Source organism: Fistularia commersonii, chromosome 25, assembly GCF_037954325.1.
Source record: "Fistularia commersonii isolate RoL2024-O1a breed Wild chromosome 25, RoL_Fcom_v1.0, whole genome shotgun sequence".
NCBI classification, from domain to species: domain Eukaryota; kingdom Metazoa; phylum Chordata; class Actinopteri; order Syngnathiformes; family Fistulariidae; genus Fistularia; species Fistularia commersonii.
Window position 1 is genome coordinate 5153478 of NC_141308.1, and position 27306 is coordinate 5180783.

The 27306-nt window shown below is 36.7% G+C and overlaps 2 protein-coding genes across 5 annotated transcripts in view; one reads left to right on the top strand and one right to left on the bottom strand.

Moving 5' to 3' along the window:
- Window positions 1–13929, bottom strand: part of asic1c (acid-sensing (proton-gated) ion channel 1c) — a 91379-nt gene extending 77450 nt beyond the window's left edge. For all 4 annotated transcript variants that reach the window (XM_086172282.1, XM_086172286.1, XM_086172283.1 and 1 more), the window contains exons 1-2: window positions 13675–13929; window positions 12483–13421 (exon numbers count right to left, since the gene is read on the bottom strand). In XM_086172282.1, the coding sequence (XP_086028408.1) occupies window positions 12483–13037 (555 nt within the window). In that variant the 5' untranslated portion in view covers window positions 13038–13421; window positions 13675–13929. The remainder of the gene's footprint in view (window positions 1–12482; window positions 13422–13674) is intronic.
- Window positions 13930–21135: 7206 nt separating this feature from the next.
- On the top strand, window positions 21136–22193 carry h2bk1 (H2B.K variant histone 1). The gene is made up of 2 exons (XM_086172545.1): window positions 21136–21249; window positions 21323–22193. The coding sequence occupies exons 1-2, from the start codon at window positions 21136–21138 to the stop codon at window positions 21557–21559; spliced, it is 351 nt and encodes a 116-aa protein (XP_086028671.1). The 3' UTR covers window positions 21560–22193.
- The last annotated feature ends 5113 nt before the right edge of the window (window positions 22194–27306 follow it).

Below are 27306 nucleotides of genomic sequence, written 5' to 3' on the forward strand. Positions count from 1 at the left end.
ATCAAGAGCCCTACTGGCACTTTTTGTTTAGTTTTTCTGCTTATGTCAAACAATTAATAAATAAAATGAGTAATGTAGTGAGTCACTGATCATTCATTCAACTGCAACACTTTCCATCATTCATGCCATTGATCATTTCTCAGTCTCAGCTTTAGGAGGCTGCACTTGTTATTGGCCTCTGTGAAAAAGTAACATCACTCTGTAAGACTTTTAAAAATCATTCAGTGGCACAGCAGATAATAAAACATGGACATGGCTATATGCTTTAATTTATATGCAGCCAGAGAGTGATCTGCCTCCGGCATGTTCAGCCTGACTAAGCACAGTGAGTAAGACATTGACTTAACTGCAGGGAGGCCTCCCATGGCACCACTGAAGAAAAACATGTCTCATTTGGCTCATGGCAGCATCCTTAAAGTGATGTAAACAGATTGATACACTGAAAAAAATTCTACTTCTATCTTGACCAGACTGGTCACCCTATGGCAGCTGCATATAAAAATTTACAAAAAAGCAATTTCAGAAGGATCATTAAATCACAGAAATTATCAAGATATTACATCTCTGTAGCATGTCTTTCACAACCAGCCTCTAGAAAGCAGTTAGCCCACCGAAGCAATCGTTTTTGGATAAGAACTGCTGTTTCAGGGTTTTGACGTGAAGTGTATTAAGATACAAATGTTCCCTTATGGTTACAATACATGGAGACTCCTAATAAACTTTATTGGTGCATATGAGATGGATGGAGAGGAAGAGAGAGCTGATGAAAAGGGGATGTGATGGAGACAGGGACTAGGAGAGAGAAAGAAAAACCCTTAGCTCTCCCTGGTGCATAAATCCTTTAACTGCTGTACTTGTGGAATGCATACAGTAAATGCAAGACAACATAATTTTCATGTTTACAGAGGCAGCAAATAAAGACATTCAAAAATTTACAAGAGCATTTCAATGCAAAACTTAAGTATTCACACATCAGCATGTAGACTGATGTAGTGCATGTAGACTGCATGTAGTGTTTATTTTAATGAATAATGATAAAGATAACTAATGCTGTCAAAAACCTCAACAAATTGAATCTCTCCATTTTCACTGCAAACTCCAAAGACGAATCTGACCATTTTGTTTACATTTTGTTGAATCATGTAGATGATGTCTAACGTCTCCCTTGACCATTATGGCCTACACTCTATCAATCACAAAAGTGTGCATGACACAATTATTTATTATATTTAGGATTTATAGTGTAAATACAACCCATTTATCCAAGAACAAAATGCACTTAAACTACAAATAGCAATTGATATAAGTACTAATTGAAACCAACTAAATTAAACTGCAAACACATCCATGCCTTATAAGCCCATATGAAAAAAGTATGCTTCCCAAATGCGCTTTCCTAGCTTTGATTTAAATCATAATCTGTGAAGTTAAACATTTTGAAGCCTCTGCTTTAAGCATCCATTTTCCTGTGATTCAGCTCAAACAACTTGCCAAATTTGCGAGACACCCAAAACTCACTGGATGAGTCTACAAAACATTCAGGCAGCTTCTCTGGCTGGGATAACTCGAGGAATTCAAACACACAGGTCGAATCAAACAAAATAGAAAATTATTCTACGTGTATTTTGTGCTTCACTGTCGCCACTCAAGGGGGGTAACATCATATGCTACTGACAGATAACCGATTCCTATAGGCTTGCTGGGAGTATGATAGTGTGTAAAAATAATGACCGTGAGCATTTTCATGGAACCTTTCATACAACTATAATGCATTGTGAAGTGCTTTAAAAAAATAAGTTACTAAGCAATGAGATGAAAAAAAAGATACTGATACAACGAAAAACTGAATATTTCAAAATACATAGCCAGATTTAATACGTATGTTTTAATTTGTACATCAAAAATGTTCAGAGCCCTCAGTAGCTCTTTATCATTTAGTTTATATTTTGATGGGGAATTGAATCAGAAAGAGGTTACTATCATGATACCAAGAACCCACTTTTTCAGTATAATCATACCGTATCCTACAACAACAGCCTTGGTATGTTTAACCACTACTCCTACTCCGGTACATGCTCAATCTATTTGTCATGCATTGTCAGTATTTGCCTGTTCTGCACATTTCTGACATTTCAGATAGCACTTTGTGAGAGATATGACTCACTTTATGCTTTTACGCACCAATTTAGACTGCTTAATTTTCACATTTTACTTTTAGTCAGGAGAGGGAGAGGTTTAGTAATCTGCAGATGCAGAGGTGGGGACAGGAGACAGGAGGTACAAACTGTGCTGCAGAATAAAGACAATTTGAAATTAGCACAGTTAAAGAAAATGCAAACTAGATGAGTCATCACACCTCTTCACATGTATCAAACCAACATATTCAAAGTCAGGTCATTAAATTTACAGATAATCCAATGCTAGAATGCAGTACTGTCGCATTGCATTGTGACGTCGCGTGATTATCTGTTGTGGAATGGCGGAAATGTCCTCTTCACAACCGCTTAATGGAAAGTATTAAAATTTTCAGCAGTGTTGGATTGCTGTTATCATACCCAGTGCAAAGTTTAAGACCGACCCAATGTTGCCAAAGACATATTATACTTGGCCCTTTCTTAATATTAGCAGTGGCGTGCAGGCTAAGAGAGAAGGGGAGAGAGAGAAAATGACCTAATGCCTACTTCTGACCTCCCCCCATTAGAAACCCACCCAAACCTATTGATAAATATAACTGTTGTCCATTTAAATTACACCCAGCTCTGACTAACATTTGAATATTCATCTTGGCAGGCAATCAAGTAATTTCAAGGGTTCTGACAGTAAAAACAAATTAGCCATTACAGTGTCCACACGACTCACAGTCCAGCAAACACACAGCAAAACGGACACTTTACATTCCTAAAATATGTTACTGGTGACATTCAAGTCCACCATGAAATAACTATTTCATTTCCTCTGGTTCTAGAGACTTAATGAGTCCCAAGTGAGTGCAAAGTATTAATAAGTATCTGCCACAAATGAAGACCGAAAAGGCTAATAAATTAGAATGTCTTATAGTTGACAGATTATGGCTCCATCATTAGTTTGCCCAAGAAACTAACATTAGCCACATACATGCATTATTAAAACACGAGTAAGCAAGGACATGTAATTTTTAGTTATTTTGATACACAGAATGTCCAACATACCCACTGATCACAGTTTTAAAAAAAGACAGAAATGTTTCAGACTCTATGCTTTTATTGTTTTATCTGCCCTTTAAAGCCACTTCATCCATCCCTCCATCTTCTTCCACTTATCCTGCATTCAGGGTCCCAGCTGACATCAGGCAAGAGGTGGGGTACACCCTGGACTGGTCGCCAGTCAATCACAGGGCCACATATATAGACAATCAACCATTCATTCATGGGGCACTTTTTCCCATTTTTTTTCAACTCAACCTGCATGCTTTTGGACTGTGGTAGGAAACCGGAGACCCTGGAGAAAACCCATGCAGACATGGGGAGAAAATGTAAACTCCACACAGATAGGTCCCCTGGTAAGAATCAAACCAGAGTCCTTCGTGAGGCTGTAGCACTCCCGCAAAAGCACTTCAGATATTGTAAATTCATATAAAATAAGGGGAAAGGAGGGGCGTGCACTGGGTTGAGGACAATCACTCTGTTTGGCTAAGGCAATCACCAGTTGTTTTTGTCTTATTTTAATTTTCTTAATTTCTATTCTATTTGTAGGGAAGGGTGTTTTGCTTTATTTATTTTTTTGTCTGTAACATTGTCAAAATCTGTTAAATGTTCTATATAATCATCAAGTTTCTTTCGTGACTGTCTTTACGAATTGTGTGTGCATGTGATGCCATAAATCAAACTTATTTCTCTAACTGAATAGTGCATCCCTTATTTTCAGGTAATGTCGGAGTTTTTTACTCCAACATTACCCCATTCCAGTAATCCACTGTGTGCAGCACAAGAGGATGTTCGTGGAAACGGAGAACAAAATTGAAGCGGGTACAGTTCTTCTGTTTGCATATCTCCCAGCTTTAAACACATAAGAGTGCTATTGCACCCCAGGAGATGGTTAGATGAGTTGAGAATTGCGCTCAACGTGTTTTAATGCAATTTGAGATAACTGCATGGGAGCATTTCTCATGGACAACTACCATGGAAACAGACTGACCAAATGTAAGAAAGTACTAGATTTAATTTAACTTCAAATTATGATAAGAATCAGATTGAAATTAATGAATATACCTTTAATGGCAAATGGCTTTTTCTCTGATGAAGTACTTGACTGGTGATGCTGCCATAGTTATCACAAAGACAAAATACTTATAATTGATTGTTTTTTTTTGTTCAACACTGTGCTTGGCAGCAATTGGCTAAATCATATGTAAAGAATCGCTTGTTTGTCAACAAATATTTAAACCCCTGTGTAATTCTGCTAAATGCTTACGTTTCAGACATCAGAAAAAAGATGATACTGCCTGAAGCAGAATTGTTGATTTGTTTGACTTTGTTGCAAAAATCAGTTGTTTCAACTGGAAGGTAAAAAGACGTGTTTGGGCCAATGAAAGGGAGACAAAAATAATTATGATCCAATGGGTTTTCAAAGACCAGACAATGTGCCCCCTTGTCAAAGCCGTGACTTTCCCTTTGGCGATATTCTTTGATAACTTGGAGTTATTAGGATAAAGGCAGAGTACGAAAAAAGGTTTCTAAATCTAATCACATCCCTATCGCATTTGACAGATTTTCTACTTGATCTTTTTGTACAGATTCTCATTCAACATAAAGTATAACCAAAAGCAAATGTAGACAGGTTGAAAGAGAAAAAAAAACAAGTAGAATTTAAAGTCAGGCACATACTGACATTTTATGTAGTGCAGCAATAGTGAAATTGGCAAACTGTGGAAGAGTTTTGATGCATTTCATCAATGCTAGAAACTGTGAACTCTGTTTGACCCAGTGACCAGGTGGATTCTACAACTTTGAGCTTGATCACTCCTGCAACTGAAAATGTATCATGTAGCAGAAATCCAGATTAGAAGAGCATAGAAACACTTTGATTGTTTTGGATTTGCCTATGTCTAATGGAAAATCTTGATGCTCAAAAACAAATTAACAATAGTTATTATTAAAGTCCCTGCATCAAAGCATAAAAAAAAAACCATTTACATCTCACAGAAACCATAATCAGAAGAACACCGTGAGCTGACCCATCATCTTGCTTCTTCCTTTCATTAAGGACAGTGAGGAGAGCTACAGTGCTATGAAAGCTAGAAAGCACACAAACAACTTGAAAGTTTATCATTAAGATGATAAAATATTTACAGTTTTAGGAAAGGAAAATAACTTTCTTATCCCTTCGCAATTATTTCTCCTACAAGAATTGTATCAGTGCCTGTTGTTTTTGCACAAGCAAACTAGACCAGTGCCCTTTGGAGCTTTAAAATACAGGGTATGATTACAATTTAGCCTCCACAAATACAATGAGATTTTCTGGAACAAAAACAAATAACCAAAGCCCCAAAGTCACTAAATGAAACACTGCTGGCTCTATAGAGTGATGAAAGGCAGGTCACAATCAATTTAATGACAGATGAAACAATACTTGTCTCTATTGCATTTAATGGATGCATGAATTATAATGAAAGGGATCAAACAAATCGTTCTCAAGTTTGGTACAAAAATACTGATGTGAATTTATTAAACATTGTGAACATGTGGATAGAAAAACCGAATCACTCAGTGATTTTTCTACTCATTGTGTCGCTGTTGCCTTGATTTAAAAAAAAAAAAACCCAGTCATGCTATTCCATAGTGCGAAATGCAACAACTGGATGAATACAGAAGCATTTTTATTTTCCAACACCACTACCACAGCTAGCTGACTTTGTGATAATGAATTTGAATAAAATTTGATTTGAAATTTTACATTTAACATACCTTTTGTGGCAGTCTTGGGCAAATTACTGTGTGATTACTTAATTTGAAGTACCAGTAGTGCTGATCAAAAACAAATTAAAAATCTCATGCAAAGTCAAAGCCAAACAGGGAAGTAATGAGCCATGAAATTTCTTAATGTTATTTTGGTAATCTTGTGTTTTGATTTTTAAAAGCTGAGTCACTCTTTGAGGTGATGTGTCTGTCGATTTCTATCACATGGAGAATGGAATTTTAGTATGGAGGTTTCAGTCATCCACGTCACAGTAAATTCTTGTCCACATCTTGTCGTGGCAACAGGACTTGATTTTTGTCCACTTAAGGGCATTTCACCCTTATTTAGTTCTGAAAAAATACATCACTGCTTTATCTTCTGTTTTAAATGTTATAAAAATCATTTCAACAATATAGGTGAAAAAATGTGCTTGAGTGTATTTTCCTAAAGGTTGTTTAAATTACCTTCAGGTTTTGTTAATTATTGCATAGATTATAGATTAAACATCTAATGTTTTTTCTTGCTCATTGTCTGAAATAAAGACAATACCTTGAATAAGACCATTTCCATGAGAGCAATTTTTTTTTTTACATTCTTTTAAGATGATAGGTAATTACGATTAATATTTAGTTTTGTTTCACCAAGAAAAAGTCAAAACCAAAGTCTGATATATGGCTTCTTACAGTCTTCATATTGTAAACCTGAATCCGTTGTTTGAGAACAAATTACCAGTAAGAGCATTTCACATCTGAAATCAGTATACAACTGTGCTGTTATAAGATAGCAATCATAGGAAATAATATTTTGCATAGGCTCTTCCTTCCCCTAAATTCACAAGGTTTTCAAAGGTCCAGACTGAGAAGCAGTAATTTTTGAGGTAGTTGTCTGACTTTAAAGTGTGCAATGTGAAAGTTGGTTAATACCAGTTATTTATGGCATATGTTTTCCACTTTGAGCAAATATTTAAGGCTTTGCTTAAATTTCATCCATGAGCAAGTTATAGTAAAAAAATGATACCCACTTCTTTAATTGTGCTTCTAAACAACATGGATGTATAATTTTGTTTTATGCATCTATCCTTGGGTCCCTACACAGACTGTGTACCAGTAAGGTGACAGGATTAAATTATAAATATCATATTTCAGAAATATATTAAGCAATGCCAGCCAAACTAAAGATTTACAAGAAGTATTTACTTCAAGTTTTTACCTTAAAACTAACCATTATCTGTAACAGTGGTCTCTAACAAATAGGTGACATTTCAATTATGTGTCTATGACAGTTTAGAGTTGGCCAGGTCATGCACTGTCATTGTCAAATTTTGGAAGCATCATCATCTAGTACTGAAGAAGCTCCTCGAATGAGAGGTGAAACATTTTCAAAATAAACAAAAAACAACAAAAACTGAAGTCCAGTTGCAATGACACAATTTGAAACAAAAAAACTCTTTCATTAGATGTCTGTGGAGGTTCTAAGTCATCCAAGTCATGGTGAATTCTTGTTGAAATTGAGTCGTGGCAACTGGATTTGAATTTCTTTACTTGAAGACGTTTCAGCCATCATCAATGAGGCTTCTTCGGTTCTAATGACCTAAGTGGAGTTTCCTAATATAATTGAATCTTTAATTTGGTAACGAGCACTGGAACCTGCATTTACCAGAACCTGTTAATTCTAAATGATAAAAAAAAAAAAAAAAAAACATATGTGTTTCAGTGTGTTTGTGTCTCAGTATGCCTGACTGTTCAATTTGAATTGAGCTTGCAATGTGTATACTGTCAGAGTCCCTGGCCAGGACCCAGTGACATTTATGTAAAAAAAGAATTGCAATGTTCTTTAAGTGGCTCTGTGAGCAGCATTCTGATGGCCCATCATGGGAGCCTTTCAAATCACTTAAATTTGCCATTATACTTTGATTGCTACAGTTTTCACAACTATTTACGCAGTATCTTTTATCCAAATTTCACCAAAATCACATATCTAAGTAATATTATTACTACACAGGTATTGCTCTATACTTTGCTTTTGATGCCATTGGGACAGAGGGTGAGTCGGGGGGGGGCAGTATCTTTTCAAAGTGAGAAAAAAAAGATTGAACATTTATTAAAAAGTTGTTTTTTTTTTTTAAATTAATTTTCCCATTTCTCTGTGAAGGTTCAGTCATCCATTCATTTCTGACTTTTATTTTCTTCACTTGTAAGCTATATTGATGCAAATCTTAGGACTCCATGTTCCTGCCATTTGGAATCTCGGGACAGACTTGTTCTCCGCGGTAATTTCATGATTATATCTCTTTCAGGTGAAGTGGTTTGTAAAGTACATCGTCTCATTCTGTATCCCTAAATGTTATGTGTCAGTGTTACTGACCTTTATGTTCAATTATGTTGCCAAGGAACCACTATTTGTTAATAATACAAATTCATTTTTTATACTGTTTTACTCACTGTTGTAGCTCAAAGCTCTTAAATTATATAAATTATTTATAAAAATATAAGACTACTACTGCCTTAAAATTAGGTTCCATAGGTGATTTGGTCTTTTAAAATTTGTGTTTGACTCTTGTTATATAAATTTGTTGTGAAGCCATTTATGAAGTGGTGTCACATATTGTAATTGTGTACCTCTACATGTTTGCATGTGTATTAAGGTCAAAATGTATTTCCAGAGTGTAAGTATGTTGTAATGATAGGTGATATTAACTAAGATGTGCATTTGACCCAGTTCAAAGGGTCCAATTTGTGGAAGGAAAAACATCTGAATTTAACATTAAAGCAACTCTAATCAATAATTTAATCAATAATATTAAAACCGTGATAACTCTGACATCAAAATATTTGTCACTGTACATTTGTAAGGTGGTAATTTGACAAAGTTGTCTTCACACCTTGCTCCAGCTGGTTGCATTTTCCAAACTCTGCTCTACATGTATAGTTTGCAACCAAAATGAATATTCATTGTTACAATTGTGTTTATGTAAAATTGTCTTCCATGGCAAAGGTCTTTTGTTAAAATGGTATTCACCAACACAGCAGTTTATCCAACAATTGGGACAAATATTTTTACAGATTTCTATCACTGAATCATTATCATTATTAACAGAATCTGCATCACCATCTGCTCAACTGTGATATCACACCCTGCCAACTCAGCCGCCCTAGTGTTAACAAAACAACCTGCTCAACAAATGAGATTATGACTGTAGATCAAGTGTATTATACTACACTGTTTGGGGATATGAGCCTGTGTTAAGCCAATGATGAAAAAAACAATCAAGGTTTCTGATATGGGTTTGTCTTTAGTATCACAGAAGTGCGAGAGGGAGAGATCGAGATTGAGTATCTCTACCTTACAGTGAAATCTCTGTTGACCAGCCTCATTTCAGTTGTAGCCATGTTTCGGCCCCTTGGCACTTGCTGTCATCTTGATAAGATGAAAGACAACACACATTTTAAAGATTGAGCTTCAGCAAAATGGGGGGATGAATCCTGAGTTTACACACTGTAAAAAATGGACAGAAATGTAGCCCTGAAGGACATGTCATTACCCATCAACAGCTGAGGTGAACATAAGCACTATCAGATTATGATAACCGCAGCCTTTGGTGCTTACACAACTGCAATTCTTGTAACTAAAGACTTGCAAAGCTAAACAGGTAGATGTCAAAACTTCTATCAATATTAACGCACGTCATTTCTATTAAAGGAACACTGTAATTTCACCTTGACCACCTGCAGAAGAATATAGAGCCATGGTAAGTTAAATTAAAATCGTGCCATAGCGGATTGTAGATTTAAAAAAATATATATAAAATAAATTAAAACCTGTTTAATCCTCATTAGTTATGGTTAACAATGGGATTGCCATTATATTAAGGGCTGTAAGAGGCTTTGGCAAGATTTCCTGAATAATATTTTAACTCTTCTAAGACTGCAAAGAATACTTTGATAAATATCAAACAGGTTATGCTCCTTGTGTTCAATCATTTTGACATTAGGAGATTATAGGATGTACACTGATGTAAACCTAAAAAATACCTAAAATTCTAAAGTTGGATGACTTCAAATGGTCAGTTTGAATGTCACCTAATGTCACCAGCTGTGTTGTAAGTCACACAGAAAATATGCCCCCCCCCATCCCTTTTGTTTAAATAAACACTGGTTTAATACGGTTGTCTGTGTTGTACTTGTATCTAGCCCATATAAGTCTTACTGACCAAATTTAAGGAAAAAAAAAAATCCAGCTTGTATAGTTTTATTTATCTTCGTGTTTGGTTGTTTGTTTTGGGCTTTTCCGACAGGGTTGGATCTTTTTACTTCCCTACAGATCCTTGCCCTCTCCTGTTGTTCAGTTTGATTTTTTTGGTTGTTTGTATTTCTTTTACCCTTTGGCTAACCAATGCAAAAGATACTTACAATTGACAGAATTTTTAATTTTTTTTCATGATTTTACTTCCATAAAATCACATGCAGAGATTAAAGCTATAAATTTTAAACACATGCCCTTTGACTTCCCATTCATTGCAATGCAAAACATTTTCAACGCTTTGTATCCCAACTGCATCACTAGACTTAATGGAATTCTTCCTTCATTTATTCAAGGTCAAACCTCATCACGCCAACAGTCCTTTGCATTGTAAATCTTCCTCTCTTTATGTCTGTGGGGATATTTGAATAATTGAAAGTTTCCTGTAGTAGTCATTGGTCATCTTAACAAAAAAAAAAAAAAAAAAAAATCAGAATACTGACAATGAATGGTGATTTTGTGCTTTAAAAGAAAAACAACATTTGGACAGAACTTGCAACAAAGCAATTTGGTATATATTTTCCCATTTTGTGTTTTCTTTGGAGCATTTATAATAAACATGGTGGAGGAGGTTGTGAACTTTGGTTCCTCCATTAGTGTGTAAGCCATGGTGGTCACAAAAGGCTATGTGAGTATGTCAGTTAAGGCATTTAAATGCTTCAAACATTCCAGGTAAAAACATGCAACAACAGAATGTTCAACTCCAGAGGCAGTTGATGGCCAGGTGTACTGATGCAGTTCGCTGGACCGCTAAATCCATCCTGCTTAAGATGCGGCATGAATCTATTGGCTAGTTCTACCAAGAGGATTTTTCTCTGTCAAACAATGAAACAACTTCAGTAAGAGCTTCACTGCTGCTTCTAAACAGAAAACAGGAATTTTTCCCTATATTGTGATTTCAGAAGAGAATCAGAGAATGACTTACAGCGAACGGGCGGCAGGATTTCAACATGCATGCAACTTTGATATATGGTACAAACTTCAGCAAGTAAGCTAGTTTGTTGTATAAAATGAGAGGGAAACAAAAGAGGGCTATATCAAATTAGTCCAGGATTTTGTCCCTCCACCAAGAACAGCATTGATAAACAAAAGATTCCATCATTAAAAATTGCCGAAAGTTGGAGGTTCTTTAAGAGCTGCTATAAAAAAATAAATAAATAAATAAATCACAAAGAATTTTCATAATCAAATTCAGTGAAGCCCAAGCCTTGACACTGAATGGTGGGAGGTCTTTTAGAAAACACATTTGGGAAATATGAACATATTCTAAAAAGAGAATATTAAGGTGATTAAAAACCAGTTTTTTTCATACACTGGACTGTACATTTTTCTCATTGTTACTATGCAACCAATACATGTACCTTGTGTGAGAGAAAGCTTTAACTTTTTGTTGTCTATAGATTTCTCACATATAAAGCAAAATGTGGTGAAACCATGAAAACAAACTTAACATATTAGCAATATTGAAGATGTCACTAAATCAAATGAAAAATTGTGGTGAAATTACTGTGAATATTGCACACAGGGCAGTATGGCCTGGCAATACTATTTGAGTAATTGTGTGTTTGTTCAAATGTAAAGACACTTTGTGTGCATACCATAGCACAGCTACAGTACGACAATTTAATAAAATTTTTGTTACATGCTCCCACATGTACCTGTTAGATCTCTGCTTCGTAGAATATATTGCTTACAAAGATGAGGTATATATCTTCTGAAAACTCATCACAAACAGAATTATGTAATGTTTTTTTTCCCCGAGGAGCATATGATTTGTTTTGGTTTTCCCACATTGACATACATAATAAATATGACTTTGCCTCTAATGAGCATCAATTCAAATACCTAAGAGAAACATCTCCAACCATACAGCAGTGTGACCCAGACCACCTCACTAAGCATTAATTGTCCCAGATCCTTGGTCTGATGACTTAATCAAACAATTGAAACATCACTCAGATATGCAAAAAAAAAGTGCATGTGCTCACTTAAATCATCCCAAAAAGATACACAATAAGTAAAGTGATAAATTAAACAGCTTCAACATGATGTTTCAGTTCACTTTTCATGATATCAATCAAAATGAAAGAACCTCTTTGCATTTCACCTGAGGACCTCAAGCATGAAAATGTCCACTACACAACACAACAAAAACAAAAAAAGACCAAATAACACCAAAATTCAGTGCAGAGTGGTTTAAGCACAAAAGAAGGGGTGATTAGACGTAATAGAGATGAAGGGGTACTTACTGTGGAGAAGTTCACAGGGTAGCAATCCTCTCCTCGAAATGTGCACTGCAGTAGCATGTCACCGATGTCATGACCTGTGCGGTTATAGAAATCAGTCATGTTGAATAATTTTGGTTTGAAGTTCTGGAAATTTGCCTTATCCTTAAGGGCAGCCAGAACTTCAGGCTCAGCCAAGTGGGGGTTGGCTATTTGATAGTTATTATTTAGGAGGGCCAGAAGCTCCCCTACATGATAGAGGTCATTTCTGGTGATTTTGGAAAAGCGAAATTCGTTGAGGTTACAGAAGGTGACAGCGGGGAAGGTGAGGTTAGTTGCTGCTACCTCATCCAGTTTGGTGACGTGAGGGTATTCTAGGTAGTATGACACTCGATCCATGCACACCAAGAGCAATAGGCATAGGGAACCAAGGAATGAAAGAGTCCAGAGGAACCGACGAAATGTCATGTGCCCATAGGCAAATATATGACTCATGCCATGTAATGTGGATATGTTCGCAAAAGCTTGCAGGTTGGATGGTCTGATGCTTTCAATGCTTTCCTCTGAGCTTCCTTTCATGATGATAGAGTGATGCTCAACACTGTCTCCACAAGAACTTCAGGTTAGAGAGTTTGCTTAGCAACAGCAGGAGGAGAATCCAAACGGCAGTGCTGGTCTGGCACACTGCCTCTAAATTCTCTCAAGAAGTGGTGATGGTCTCAATAAATAGCTACATTGAAAAGGTTGTCAGTCCCCAACATTTTTCTTTTCATCACGATTCACGTTCCAAAGGTTGTTAGATGTTCCTGTTGTCCCAAGTCCTCCTTTTTTCTTTGAAGCTGTTTTCTTATTATCTCCAAAACTGTCTCGCAGTCCCTGCTCACTTGTCCTTTGTAGCGGCACCAAACACAATGACAGCTCCAGAAACACCCACTTCTATCACAATGCAATGCCTCCTGATTCCTGAGTGGTGTGACAAGAGACAAGAATACAAGGGACAACAATGAGAGAAGAACAGAGAAAATCACAGGCGTAATGATAGAGGCACAAGATGAGGGGGGATGGCAATGAAAAGGGCTAGCATTTGGAGAGGTGCTAAGCCTCAACAGTCAATGGGACCCTTCCTCATCCAATCGGAGAGAATGCCTTTACATCGCTGTGATAATGGGATGCGATGGTTTTGTGAATGGAGGTAATAAAGAGAGAAATGGCTCACGGGTCCCTCGCTGCCACCTTTCCTGTACTCTTGTGTTTCTTTTGCTCTTCTCTTTTCTTCCAGAAATGAAAATGAGAGGGTCAGAGACCTCCAACAGCCACCACTGTGCTTGACAACCGGTGTTCACAGCTTCCACGGGTTCTACTTCCTTATTTGTGCAAATCCTTAGTTAATAGGGAACACCACCTCTTGATGCTTCATGGCTACCCCAAGCCTGCAAAAGCACTAAACACGCTTTCGAGACCTCCAGCTTTAGTCCTGTTAACATAGAAATTTATATTCTGCCGTGTGGAGCCTTTCACTCTCTTTTTCGCCTCCTCGCTCTCCCACCACTCCCCCATTTCTCTCTCTCTCTGTCTCTCTCTCTCTCTGCCTTCCTCTTTAGTAGTCAGGATCCATCCCACTGCTGAATGGCTGCTTTGCCTGTGTGTCTGTGCTCACAGGGGAAGTCTATCAATCTGGACACCACCTTTACTGTGAAATGATTCTCTAATATGCTGTAACAGCCATGGCCACCATTACATGTATAGATATATATAGAGAGAGATATTAGTATATATTAATCAAGGTGTTATGTCCTATATTTTACCCTTTTTTTTATTTAGTAAATATAGGACCCAAAATAATGTCTACACATTTATGCAGTTTGATAGATATTACATAAATTCTTCTTTTATAATGTTATCTGCTAGGTGTTTAAATATTTTACAACAGAGGAAAGGAATAATCCTAAATGCATTTTTAGTCTTGATATGGTTGGTTTCAACAACAAACATGTTTTAGGCTAGATCATTTTATTAGGGTTAAAAGTTCAAAGCACCATAGAGAGAAACATTTTCAATTCTGCCATGAACAAACACATTCAGTCATTGGTTATACAGGGATGTTGTATTAACATAACAATAGGTGAACTGTCAAGGATATGACCATGTCCCTTGAGGACTGAATCAATATTCTGTCTCAGTAAACAGGCACAGAGACCACAGCAACCATTACCAGCAGAACTACGCAATTCCTATAAAACTACAAAAAAAGCATTTCATCCATAAATCTTTGCAGAACTGCGAAGTCAACCAAGCATATTCACAGTCACAATGCATTAAAAAAAACTCTTTGGGATAAGAAACACTACACAATGAGTGACAGGCTATTGTGGTTTTGAATCTCCAAGAATGATAGTATTTACCTGGAAGGTTTAAGGTGAAAGATGCCAATCCGAGGAGTCTGAGAATCTACAATTTCAGAACCACAACATACTAGGATTTTTTTTTTTCCCCTTTCTTCATCCCAAAAACTATAGACGGCTATCAGAGTGAGGGCAGGATCCCCAATTCCCAATGTCCCACAATTTCACCTCAGGGACAATTTTTTTTTTTCTGATTTGGATAATGTCACATCAATGATATTGACCATCTTTGGATGTTTTTTCAATATTTACATTGATTAGTCATTAATGAGTTAAGGACTGTAAATGCGCCTTCTATGACCTTGCAAAACTGAGTGCGAAAAATCTTGGGTTGTGAGCAAAACTAGAGTTTGTCAAAAATAGTTATGCTAAGAGTAAACTAATTCATTGATTAAGTGATGATTAAATCATAGTAGCTGATGTTAGTGTACTCTGAGAAGATAGATATCTACTTGTGAGGATCATACCTACAAAACCAACATTATAAGGATTACAAGGATCATCTAGTATTCATGTGCTCTCATGTAACATCAACATCAAACTGAACCCAACTCTTTAATGCAAAATCAATAAGAGCAATCATCAATAATCAGAGAAAACACTTCCAGAGGTGTGGAAAAAAAGCCTGAAATCCCAGTGGGCAGTAGTCAGCAAGTAACTACAAACCCTGTGAAAAAAAAATGTTAATCTTGATTTGGGGAAATTTAAAAAGTCCATCTTATTTTAATTGATGCAATATTTTTTAGTACCAATGCAACCCAGTCACACAGAGGCTTGAGGCCAGCACTGACATACTCTGTGCCACCCGGCAACTCCTTTTGTGGTGTTCCCTGAAAGCACATATTCCTCGACTGAGTGAGTGTCAAAGGTTTTGATCCCAACCTGGCCTCTGCTATGGCTGTGGGGGAAAAGAGGAGTCCATCCTGTATTGTTTGTGAATTTAAAAAAAAAAAAAAAAAAACACACAAACAATCAAAAACCCTACAGGCCACAATGTGTTACAACTATGAGTTTTTTTTGCAGAACATAGCAGCTCCACCTCCACCACCGCCTGATGTTGAGCTCTTCACCCAAACTGTTAGAATGCAAAGCTCACTACAGTGAATATTAATATGAGCACTGCAGTTTTGATTTTTATGGTGATTGAGTTTGACTAGCAACATCAGCTTACATCAAACATATTTCTGGCTCAAGGATGATGATACTTAGGTAAGTGTAATCCTACTTAAGAATACAAAATGCAATTTGTCTAAAAAGATGGCTTCTCTTAAAGGGAAAACAATGGCCAAAGTTAAATTATGTATTAACTTTCTACAACAAGAATTTTTATACAAAAATATCCTGTATTTAAACCTTAACTATTTTCACAGCCATACACACCAGCTTGATAGTTTGTGCAGTTTGGGTCATGATTTCTTTATCCCACATATATAAGCTTTAGTAAAGTGACAAACAAAACACCATCAATTTACGGAAAAACCCAGCATTCTTGTTGACAGACTCACCATGCCAGTCTGAACTGTAATGATGATTACATACTTTAGCAGATTTTTCAATCATTTTCTTTGACAAGTAAACTGCCAAGATTGTAAGAAGACGAGCTGCAGAGGCATTTACCATTATTTCTAATGCCAAAGTTATGCAGATTCGGCAAGTGCCTTTGAGAACAGATCACCCTGTTAGGAACTTGCTCCTGAAGTTAAGCACCAAACCCTTAAAAGTACATATATCATGGAGTTAAGGAGGGAGTTAAAGTACAACACTGCGCTGAACAAAGCAAAGGCAGATCATTGGAGCAACATTTCACAGCTAAAACAATCACACATACTGCAAAGATATGACCACAAAATTGTTAACTGAAAGCAAGCTCAGATTATGCTACATATTTATACAGAGAATTAAAATGCACCAACTTGTTGTTCATTTAAAATTGAAATACTGATAAAAATCCAAACATTTTTACTTCAAGTTCCATATACTATTTGATACTCAAGATTTCTTATTTATACAAAGTCTGTTATTTTTTCACCTGGAGGCTTCCTGTTTTCACATCATACTTGATGGACAAGAACTTTATAAAATATTTGTGCTATCTCGAACACATTTGTCAATGTGCTTCTTAAAATCATGTCACACAGAAAACAAATTCTTTCATGAGTAAGTATTGCATGATTGGTTTTCTGTTTGTTTTCTGTTTCTTACCCAATTTGTACTGTGGGAACTGACTATTTGTGCTTTCTCTCTATGACCCTGTACAGGTGAAGCAATCTATATAATAGAAGGACTTGATAAATTAATCTCAAAATGTCTTTCATCAAACAATCTGGATTGGAAAGTCCTCTGAAATGTTGAGTTTGCGGATCTCCAGAGAAAACTCTACGTGTTGAACTAAACCTCCTCACCCGGTGTAGCATGGAGGGATTACTCAGCATGGAAGCCCATTGACATTTACAGTTTCTTGGCTTAGAAGGACCTTTAAGAACATATAACAATTAGCTTTAGTCCAATTTGATCATGACACCACCAATGTGTCACTAAAGAGGTCAGATCCTGTGATATAGCCATTTAAAACTCAGTTACATATCATGCTACAAGCTCACACCTCAATCCAAGAAGATACTATCTGAGCCAAATTGTGTGTTTGTACATATATATTTAGAGAGAGAGAGAGTAAATGCTGTTTTCCACAAAACTCATTCCCATTCAGAAAATTGCAACTCATCTGTGTTCATCTGGAAGAACAAAAAAAAAAATTAAAAAGCATGTTACATGAATTACTTCAGTTGAAGGGAACCGCATAAACCAATAATCAGCCATTTCACTTGGATGTGATTTTATATCTGAGTGAAACTGCATTTCTTCACTCCAATGTAACTCCTGCATCTAATATGCTGAACATTGTTACACTTAGCAAGGAACCCACCAAAAAAGGAGAAAATTATATTCAAAACCTGCTTCTACTCACTGGCAACAAATCAGCCAAAACTTATGCCAAGGCTGTAACAAACAAGTTTCAGAATTTACAAAGCAATTTTAGATTTCATGCTAAAAGTGATACTGCTTGTTGAAATCTAACCAGCTGTTTTCAGGTAAAACATTCATATTCCAGCATTTGTGACTCCCTGTAAGCATCAAGCAACACACTTTGTCAGAACCGTTCCAATCCTAAACACAGACTTGCTTCTCTGCAACAACTTGGCATTTTAATAGTTGAGAGTCAATCATTTTAACCCACTATGGTGATAAAACAGGCTTATAACAGTTTTTGATTGATGGCTCCCAAGGCACTCCAGCAGGAATTTCACTGTACAGGGAAACTTGTTTCTACACTGTACACATGTGACAATAAACACTTTGAATCTTGAATCTTACAGACAGTTCTGAATCTAAAGTTAAGTACATAAGCTTTGTCTGTAAACCTTTATCTTTAAATTCAGTGACGATCAAATTAAATGGTCTGATGGACAGAGTAGGCATGCAAATGTTTTGGATTCTTTTTTAAATTAATTTTTTCATGAATTAATCTATAAATGTTTGCTTTATATATACAGCTACTAATGATTACATTGAAGTCCCTGAACTGGAGATGTGATGGAAAAAAATCTGCCTTATTGGTACAGCTGCTTGAAAACTGTCAAGTTTCAATTTATGGCAGACTGAATCATTGCTAGTATCTAAGTTTTACCACATCTTGCTATGGAGGTTTCGTTCAAACTGGCCTTTTACAAACTCTCAGCCTAACCTTGAGGAATTCATATCAAAGGCTGCAATAAACTGAACATTCTCTCTGACAGACAGAGATAGAGGACACAAGTATGCAATTTTAGTATTTTTAACCCCTCTTCACAAATGGAAAATAAAAAAATATCAAACAATCCACCAAACAACGTAGACAATAACAGCTTCACAACACAAGCAACAAATGCTGCTATTCGATGTGTGCGCAACTCCTGAAAATGACCTTGAATAAATGCTGTCTGCTATAAGAGCCTATTTATGTGTAATCTTCTGCTCAATATGGGCTGTAGGCAGATGTTGAGAACATAATCATCACAGTAAGAAAAAGTCTGGGACCCTCACTATGACACTGAAATGGCATTTCAAGGCAATTTTACACCACTCATACTCAAAAACTGTATTAATGATGAAAACAATTGCGCTCGTATCTCATAGAAATACACTAGAGAATTTCACAAGGAAAAAGTGGAACAGTAAAGCTTAAAGTTAAAAAGTGACAAAAATCACAATTGCCATGTTCTGGTATTATATGAATAAATGCAATAGGTTAGTTGTATATCTTCATGCATATCAGACTTTTAGAAATGTCTCATTAGACTGGAAGCTTCACCACACACACGCTTTTACTTGCAATAAAATATAGCCCAGAGCAAGCACCATTTAATGATTGCATGTTTCAAACCAAATCTGAATCCAGATAACCTTAACTGAAACACATTTCTGTAGACAATGTCACACATATTGGACAGCCAGCCTTAAGGAAAACAAACCAAATGTTTGTCACCATTTTGTCATTACTGGCTGCAAGTGGAGTTAAAATATACAGCATGTAATTTTTTTTAAAGCTGCATTTTTTTTTTTTCATATTATAATAAAAAAAAAAATAAATAAAAAAAAAATCACATTTGCAGAGGAAGCACATTTGTGTACACAGCCAATGGCTCATTTTCAAACAAGAAATTTGTTGTTCAAACTTGTATATTTTCAAGATATCAATAGGTTGCTGTTGAATCTACTGCATTGCTTTCAAACGCTTTCGTGCAGCCTAAAAACTGATACAAGCATGCCACTCAGTGGACAGATCTCGCAAGCGCAAGAAGGTTTCAAAACTAAATCAAAAAAGAATCAATCTTTTCATTCCGACTGTCCCCTACAAGGGTCGCTACAACAAATCATCTGCCTGCATTTCGTATTTTTCTCGGTATCCTCGTTGCTTAGACCACCTTAAGTCAAGTCCTATTTCATTCTATCCATAAATCTCCTCCAGGCCTCCTGCTTGCAGTTTCAACCTCTGAAGCTTTCTAACCACACTTCTCCTTTCAGCTTTTCCCTTCAAGGGGTCGCCACATTGAATCAACGATTCTCCATCTAACCCTATTCTCTGTATCCTCCTCTCTCACACCAACAACCTTTATATCCTCTCTTACTACATCCATAAATCTTCTCTTTGGTCTTCCTCTAGACCTCCTGCCTGGCAGCTTCAAGTCCAGCATCTGTCTACCAATATACTCACTATCCCTCCTCTGTATATGACCGAACCATCTCAGTCTGGCTTCTCTGACTTTGTCTCCAAAGCACCTAAAATGTGCTGGTCTACTGATGGCCTAATTCTTGATCCTATCCATCCTCATCACTCCCCAAATAGAGCATTACCATTTTCATTTCTGCCTCCTGTCTTCTCCTAGGTGCCGCTGTCTCTAAACCAGCCAACATCGCTGGTCTCACCAACCTCTTGTTCACTTTCCCTTTCATTCTGATATTCAAACATTACTCTGGACACGTGTCTCCAAACCATTCCACACATATTTCTTCCCCTGCTTGGGCCCATTGTTCCACGTAGGTCCTTCTACTTCACAATCAGCTTTTCTGTCTTGCTGCAGCTAACCTTCATACCTCTCATTTCTAAGAGTTCTTCCACGTGGTCTGCTCCTGCTACAGAGCACAATGTCATAAGCAGTCCATGGAGATTCCCATCTAAGCACATGTGCCAGCCTGTCCATCACCATAGCAAACAGGAAAAGCCAAAAGCCGATTCTTGATGCAGTCTCACCCAATGTTTAACTCCTGTCACATCTACAGCACACCTCACCACTGTCTGACAGCTCCCATGTATTTCCTACCCCTTTATTGAAAAGGTGACCGTTGTAGACCACAAACAGGTTAGGATAGTGAAGGTGAAGTCCGGAGGACATAGAAGAGGATAAGGAGCAGAAAGGCAGTTGGTTCTGATGATATACCTATGATGGTATAAATATTTTTGTCAAAATTACAACAGTCAACTATACAAATGAAGTGGAAAAACATAAAAATAACCAAAAATTAAATACCAATCATCAGGTTTGGGATATACAAGAGTATTTCCATTAGCAATACTCACTGCATCGCCTCTTGTACAGAAGAGCAGCTCAGACGTAAGGACGAAAACAGGTGATCTAAATTGAAACTGATTAGACTCCGTTTAAACATCGAGGCGAGAGTAACAAAATGGGATTATTTCCTATATTGCAGCTTCGGCGAGTTCAAGTTTAGCTATAAAAATGACAAACGATATATCTAAAAAGAAAGGGAAGGGTTCTGGTGAGAAAAAGGCGAAAAGAAAAGCCAAAAGAAAGGAAACGTACGCAATGTACATCTACAAAGTTTTGAAACAGGTGGGTCTGTCTTTTTAAATCCTCGTTGCCTCGTTCTCGCGATAACTTCCTAAAGCAAACTCGTCTTCCAAAGGTTCACCCGGACACGGGGATTTCAAGCAGGGCGATGAGCATCATGAACTCCTTCGTCAATGACCTGTTCGAAAGGATCGCTACCGAAGCTTCGCGACTCGCCCAGTACAACAAACGCTCCACCATCACAAGCAGAGAGGTGCAGACGGCCGTGAGGCTGCTGTTGCCCGGGGAACTCGCCAAGCACGCCGTGTCCGAGGGCACCAAGGCCGTCACGAAGTATACCAGCTCCAAGTGAACGCTGCGGCTGACTTCTCAGTGGGTTCTAAACCAGTGCTTAGGGGAAGTTGGACTGGAGCCCATCTAAATAAAACTACTACAGCTCACCTGTGCTTTGAGTCTAGATTTTCTTAATTTTTAGCAATTAATGTCATTTGTACTACACTGTGCAAATTAGTGTCCTTTCTTGGCATATCTGGTGGCTTTCATTAAAATCCTTTCCCCCTCAGTGTCAACACAAATCACAATGACACTGGCTCGAAAATACCAATCATTCAGGACCCCAACTTCATAACAGATTTTTTCATTCAGCAAGGGGTTTGCTGTGAGATGAAGACGTCAAAATGTGACTCTTAACTCAATAAGACATCGATCCTTATTCTGACTACTCCCAATTAGTGTTAATGAAGTATTCTGAGAATTTTGTTTAAACTTTAATTGTACTTCATATTTTCTGTTTTCCACAAGTGGGAAAAATTGAGCAAGTGCTATTTTTTCTGCATGAGTATGGAGGTTTGACATACCGTTGGTGTCTGCTGATTGTCAAAGCATTTATGTGGCTCATTGCTGCTTTTGAGTTATCTATGCATTCATTATTCAGCGGTAGATACCACCTGAGAATAAATGGTTACCCCTGAATATTGGAAAACTGGTGACCCTGCCACACTAAGAACTACTCTACATTTATAAAACTCAGTACTATGTAGAATTACACAAATTGAACAAATATGGTACATTTTATCTGTAATCTTATGTCATTAAAACCAAAATAAATGGTTATCTGTACTTGAGAGTTGTACCTTTGTTGTGCTTTTGACTGAATTCTCATACAGCTTTAGTTACTCGTAACTAAACTTGGATCTTGTTTATCAAGAAAACATCTGAACACAGCAGACAAAAGCTTGTACACTGACATAAATGTAGACATATAAGTAGATAATAAACCAATAGAAGCAGGGTTTTCAAATCAAGGATGCAAGGTCTGGGCAATATGGACAAGAGATCTGATCACAACAGTACAAAAATGTTACAATCTAAAGTGGCTGGGCTATATATTAACATAAATTTTGTGACATTGTCCTGTCATAGATTGTTTTTTAAGGATTTCCAAAAAACACAACAGTATATTGATGATTTTTGATTCTCAGAAAAAAAGGTATGTACAAAAAAATCTGATATACCGTCAATTAATTACTAATGGAATCAACAAGATATTTTAAAAAGGAGAGAAAAAATATGCAAATTAGAAAAAGGGATTCAAAGAACAGACAGTTTATGGGGGTTCAGAATACTTCATTCAAAATACATCAACACATCAATAAAATGACACTAAACAACTACACAGTATGTTGTAATCCTTGATAGTTAAACTTTACCTCACAGGCCAATGTTGCTGTCAATGTCTTTCCTGATGAATTTCTTTAAGCCACACATAAGCAATTGATGTATGTAATGGAAAATTGTTAGATCTTGTCATTTAAATTAGGGTTAACACAGACTAAACTCTGCAATTTGCATTTACTTCAGAATGACAAGCAGGGTCTACTACATGTGCACACACATTGTGTGTACGCAGACTTGCAGCAAATGCACACCCCCATGCGTTTGTAATTTTCTTATGTCATGTTAACCTCCGGTGATATTGATGGTGAAATATCACGTGATATCGCATTAGCTTTTGATTCTGTTAGTCATCATTCTTTTTTCTCTTATTTTTGAATCTGATGATGTATGTATCCATATCCTGTCATGACAATGCTAAGCAGACAACAATAATTAGGTCCTATGAGCTAGTAGGGGCCCCTGCTCACTCAATTTGTCCATTGAGGCATTTTTGAGGGCTCCCTAGTGGCTTTGGCGTCTGAACAGTTTACTTTGCAAACACCTCTCTTAGCCTACTCCCTTGTTCCATTTGGCCAAATGACCAAATGCAGCCTCAAGGGGGCACAAGCTGATTTTCTCCGTGAGCCAGTCCCAAGCACAGAAAAATGCAGAAGTGTTGTTTCAGGTGGCACATCCATCGTAAAATTTGTATCAAACGAAACAAACAAAATATGAATTCCAGATTTATGGATGTAACTCGAGAGGATATGTCTCTTTCTGAGTCAAAGGTCCAGGTGTGCGTTCCTCCCTTTGCTTCCCAAAGATGCTATTCCTAAGATTTATGAAAACAATCATGTAATTCAAAGTGCTTTCTTCCATGTATTAGGAAATGGGGAACATAGTGTTCCACAGTTTACTATTGTAAAACAATTTTCAATCAGGTTTATTTATTGGGAAATACAAAATTAAGTAATACTTAATTTCTCACTAGAGTCTCTAATTGATGCTGGTTTTAGCACGCTGCTTTCAAATCACACATCACAGCTCAAAGACCAATCTACAAGAAATGCATGAATAATTTAATGGTAACATATAGTAATTCAAAGGTAAGTGAATATAGCTGTTTCAGAAGAAACAGTGAAGCCTCTCAAATGAAAGGTGAAATATCTTCAAGGAGAGAAACATATTTCTGTTGCCTCAGTAAGACTTGACAAAGATTTTTAGTCAGGAATAAAGCCACTGTTTACTAATATTAGATTTTGAATTTCCAAAACAAATTCCACACCTCTAACAAAGATATTTCTTGATATCTCAGACATTCTCTGAAAATAGAAAAGGTGAACATTAAAAGGAAAGACAGAAAAAAGCCAACAGCAAAGGTCACAAACTGTAGCAGGGATCTGTCAGAAACAAAAGTTTTTTTATCCAAAAAATGTGTTGGTTACATTAAAACAACATAAATAAAAAAACCTAAAACTGCCTTAATAATATGTATTATAACTGACTAAAGGATTCATAATTCTTGTATAGACATGGTGTGTGATTGATTCTATAAATTGAAAAATATATATGTGTATATCTTACATATGTACGTGTGTGTGTGTGTGTGTTAGTGTTTAGGAGCTTGTGTGTACGTGTGCATGTGCGTGCTTAGTATTCTAAACCATATTCCACTTTAATATTTGATTTTGAAGGCAAATGACAATTAAATATCTTCTTCTTCTTCTTCTTCTTCTTTCGGCTTTTCCCGTTAGGGGTCGCCACAGCGAGTCAACTTTCTCCATCTAACCCTATTCTCTGTATCTTCCTCTCTCACACCAACTACCTTCATATCCGAGGTTACTTGTCAACAGGCCAAATTAGAAATATGCATGATGGAGAAATAATAAAAATAAAAAAAATAGATGTATATAACATCGTCTCCCAGAGTCAATGGGGAAGTGGTACAGGCAGAAAATCAGTCACTATGTATTAGTGAACTTTTTTTCTCTTTTGATCAAGGCAATATTTAAAATATTTAATGAATTGAATTCCAATACATGAGAAACCATTTTTGTATTGTTTGTCAATAAAGCTCAAGGACAGAGGACCATATACCACCTGATTGTAAATTGTAATGGGCAGTGCTGGTGACTGAACTCTGTCAGAAGAGGAAAGATTGGTGGAAAAAGAACAGACGGACTTTCTTGGATTTTATTTTTTCCTTGATACTTTTTTATTATTTTTTTTTATTATTTTTATTATTTCTCCATCATGCATATTTCTAATTTGGCCTGTTGACAAGTAACCTCGGAGAATAGGTGGTGTGAGTGAATATGTCAATAAACCCTTAAATTTTACATTTTGAAGGTCATTTTTACATGATCTCATTTACATGTTTGTAGATAAATAATAAAACTAGGGCAACAAGAGGTTAAAACAAAAAGAGCAGATTGCGCCATTTGAATTTGGATGATTTGTTGCCATCACAAGAAAGGAGGAAACCTGTACAAAAGGTATAATAACAATGTTTCAAGAGAGAAACATTGTTTAATTTATATAAGGAATGATGTTAGAGTTTTTGCATTTTAGTTTATTGGTAAAGCTTTCAAATGGAGGTAATCAGAAAAAGAGTCAGACTCTTTAAGTCTCAACAAATTCATGTATCTATGAACTAAGGGACGTAATGTTTTTTTTTATGTAGTCGTCAAAGAAGTCTAAACAATGAGTACAAGAGCTATCCAGAGTAATTTAAAATAAAGAATAAAACCTGATCAGATCCATCATTGCATTGCCTAAAAATATAGACATTTATACACCAAACAACAAAGCTATGTAACAATGTATCCTATTATTTATTCTAATCAAGTGTTTAAAAGGCAAGATTGCCAATTTAATAGTTCTTGATTATCACACTGGTAGTTGTTCCAGTCCAATCTGAATAAAGTGCAGGAACTGATAAAGGTCTTTCTAATTAGGATGAGATTTACATTGATCTTCACATATACCTATCAGCCTTTATCAGTACCTTTCAAAGCATGGCTCTCATGTAAAATGCTTTTGGATCAGACTCCCACATCTGATTGTTATTGTTAAAAAGGCCATTTAACATCTTCCCCAGTATTCTTGGTAATGATATGAAATCTTATGAGACAGATCCAGTCCTTGATGATTGTTACTATGCACACGATTATCGCGGTAATTTGGATTTAGAGGTTGCATTGTACACTCTTCCCCATATCCGTTCTTATGCCCATGCCTAGTGGTAGTCGTTGCCGTCTCCTTTAGGCAGACTGCAAGGAACATATTATGGATGGGTGCATTAGTGAGTGATGCCGAGCCTGGGCTGGCTTGCCTTGTTTTTGTGTGAGAGCGCATCATTAGAAAATGTTCCACTTGGCAGGGAAACGCGTATTAACTGCAACCGCAATGAAATGAGGTTGTGATAAATGGTTAAAGTTATGCAGGACTATTAGATTGAAATATGAACCTCTGAATTGTCATGATGAAACAGAGGGATATTAGTGTGGTGATCAGCGCATTGAGAGACAATTGGAATCTGCAAAGACCAATACAATACATTATACATAGTGGGCTCAGAGCTGTAAGAGTATTGAAAAAGTAATCACGCCACCACAGTTTGGAGCTAGTCTTCAAATCAAGACTCTATAAATTCATTTAGCTTCTACACTTCCACCTCGAGCATTGTAATGAGACCTGTGAGAGAGAGGTTTGGAGTGAAGGTTTCTTGTTGCCACTTACTGTTTAGAAAAGTTCAGGGACTTTTGAATTAGCCATACAAGTAAGCCAGTGTTGATGGGCTATGAAAGACGCTTTACAGCAGACCATGTGTCTCCGTGGAAATGGTTAAGATAGACCTTACAGTTAGTCAGACAGAAGGATAATCAAGAGAAGCCCAGATACAAAGAGATTGATAGATGCTTGAATGCACAAATAAATGTCCCATCAGATTGTGTCACAGACCAATCAACTATTCTAATTACATTTAATTATGTTCCCCTGGTAACCTCTGAGTTTTTATATTGCCAGAAAGCCAACTTTAAACCTAATTTATCCTAAGATGTGGGCTGAAATGTAGAAATTGAATATTAATTGGATCCTAGTTAATTGAACAGAGACCCGATATTTCCGTTTTAGCAAATGTACACCATGTGTACATTGACTGTCATGAACCTGCAACAGCCTCAATTGCATAATCATTAGCATTTTGTTTTACTGTAATTATCACTGTGTACATTTCGCGATTTTCGCAGTATATCAAATGACTGCTCAGTGTGCTGGGGGTGCCATAGTTAAATCACTTTCTTTATTACTGTGTACCACAGCACTCAAAACAGCATTAAGAGGCATATAATCAGAGGGAACTAATTGCTACTGATTGCATAAATGAAGTACCTCACTTTCATCAGGGCTATTGCTGATGTCCGGTCTTTTACCGCCCCG

Coding starts and splice junctions, on each gene's coding strand:
- h2bk1 (XM_086172545.1), top strand. CDS start 21,136: ATGACAAACGATATATCTAAAAAGAAAGGGAAGGGTTCTGGTGAGAAA. Junction 21,250..21,322: donor TCTACAAAGTTTTGAAACAG/GTGGGTCTGTCT, acceptor CGTCTTCCAAAG/GTTCACCCGGACACGGGGAT.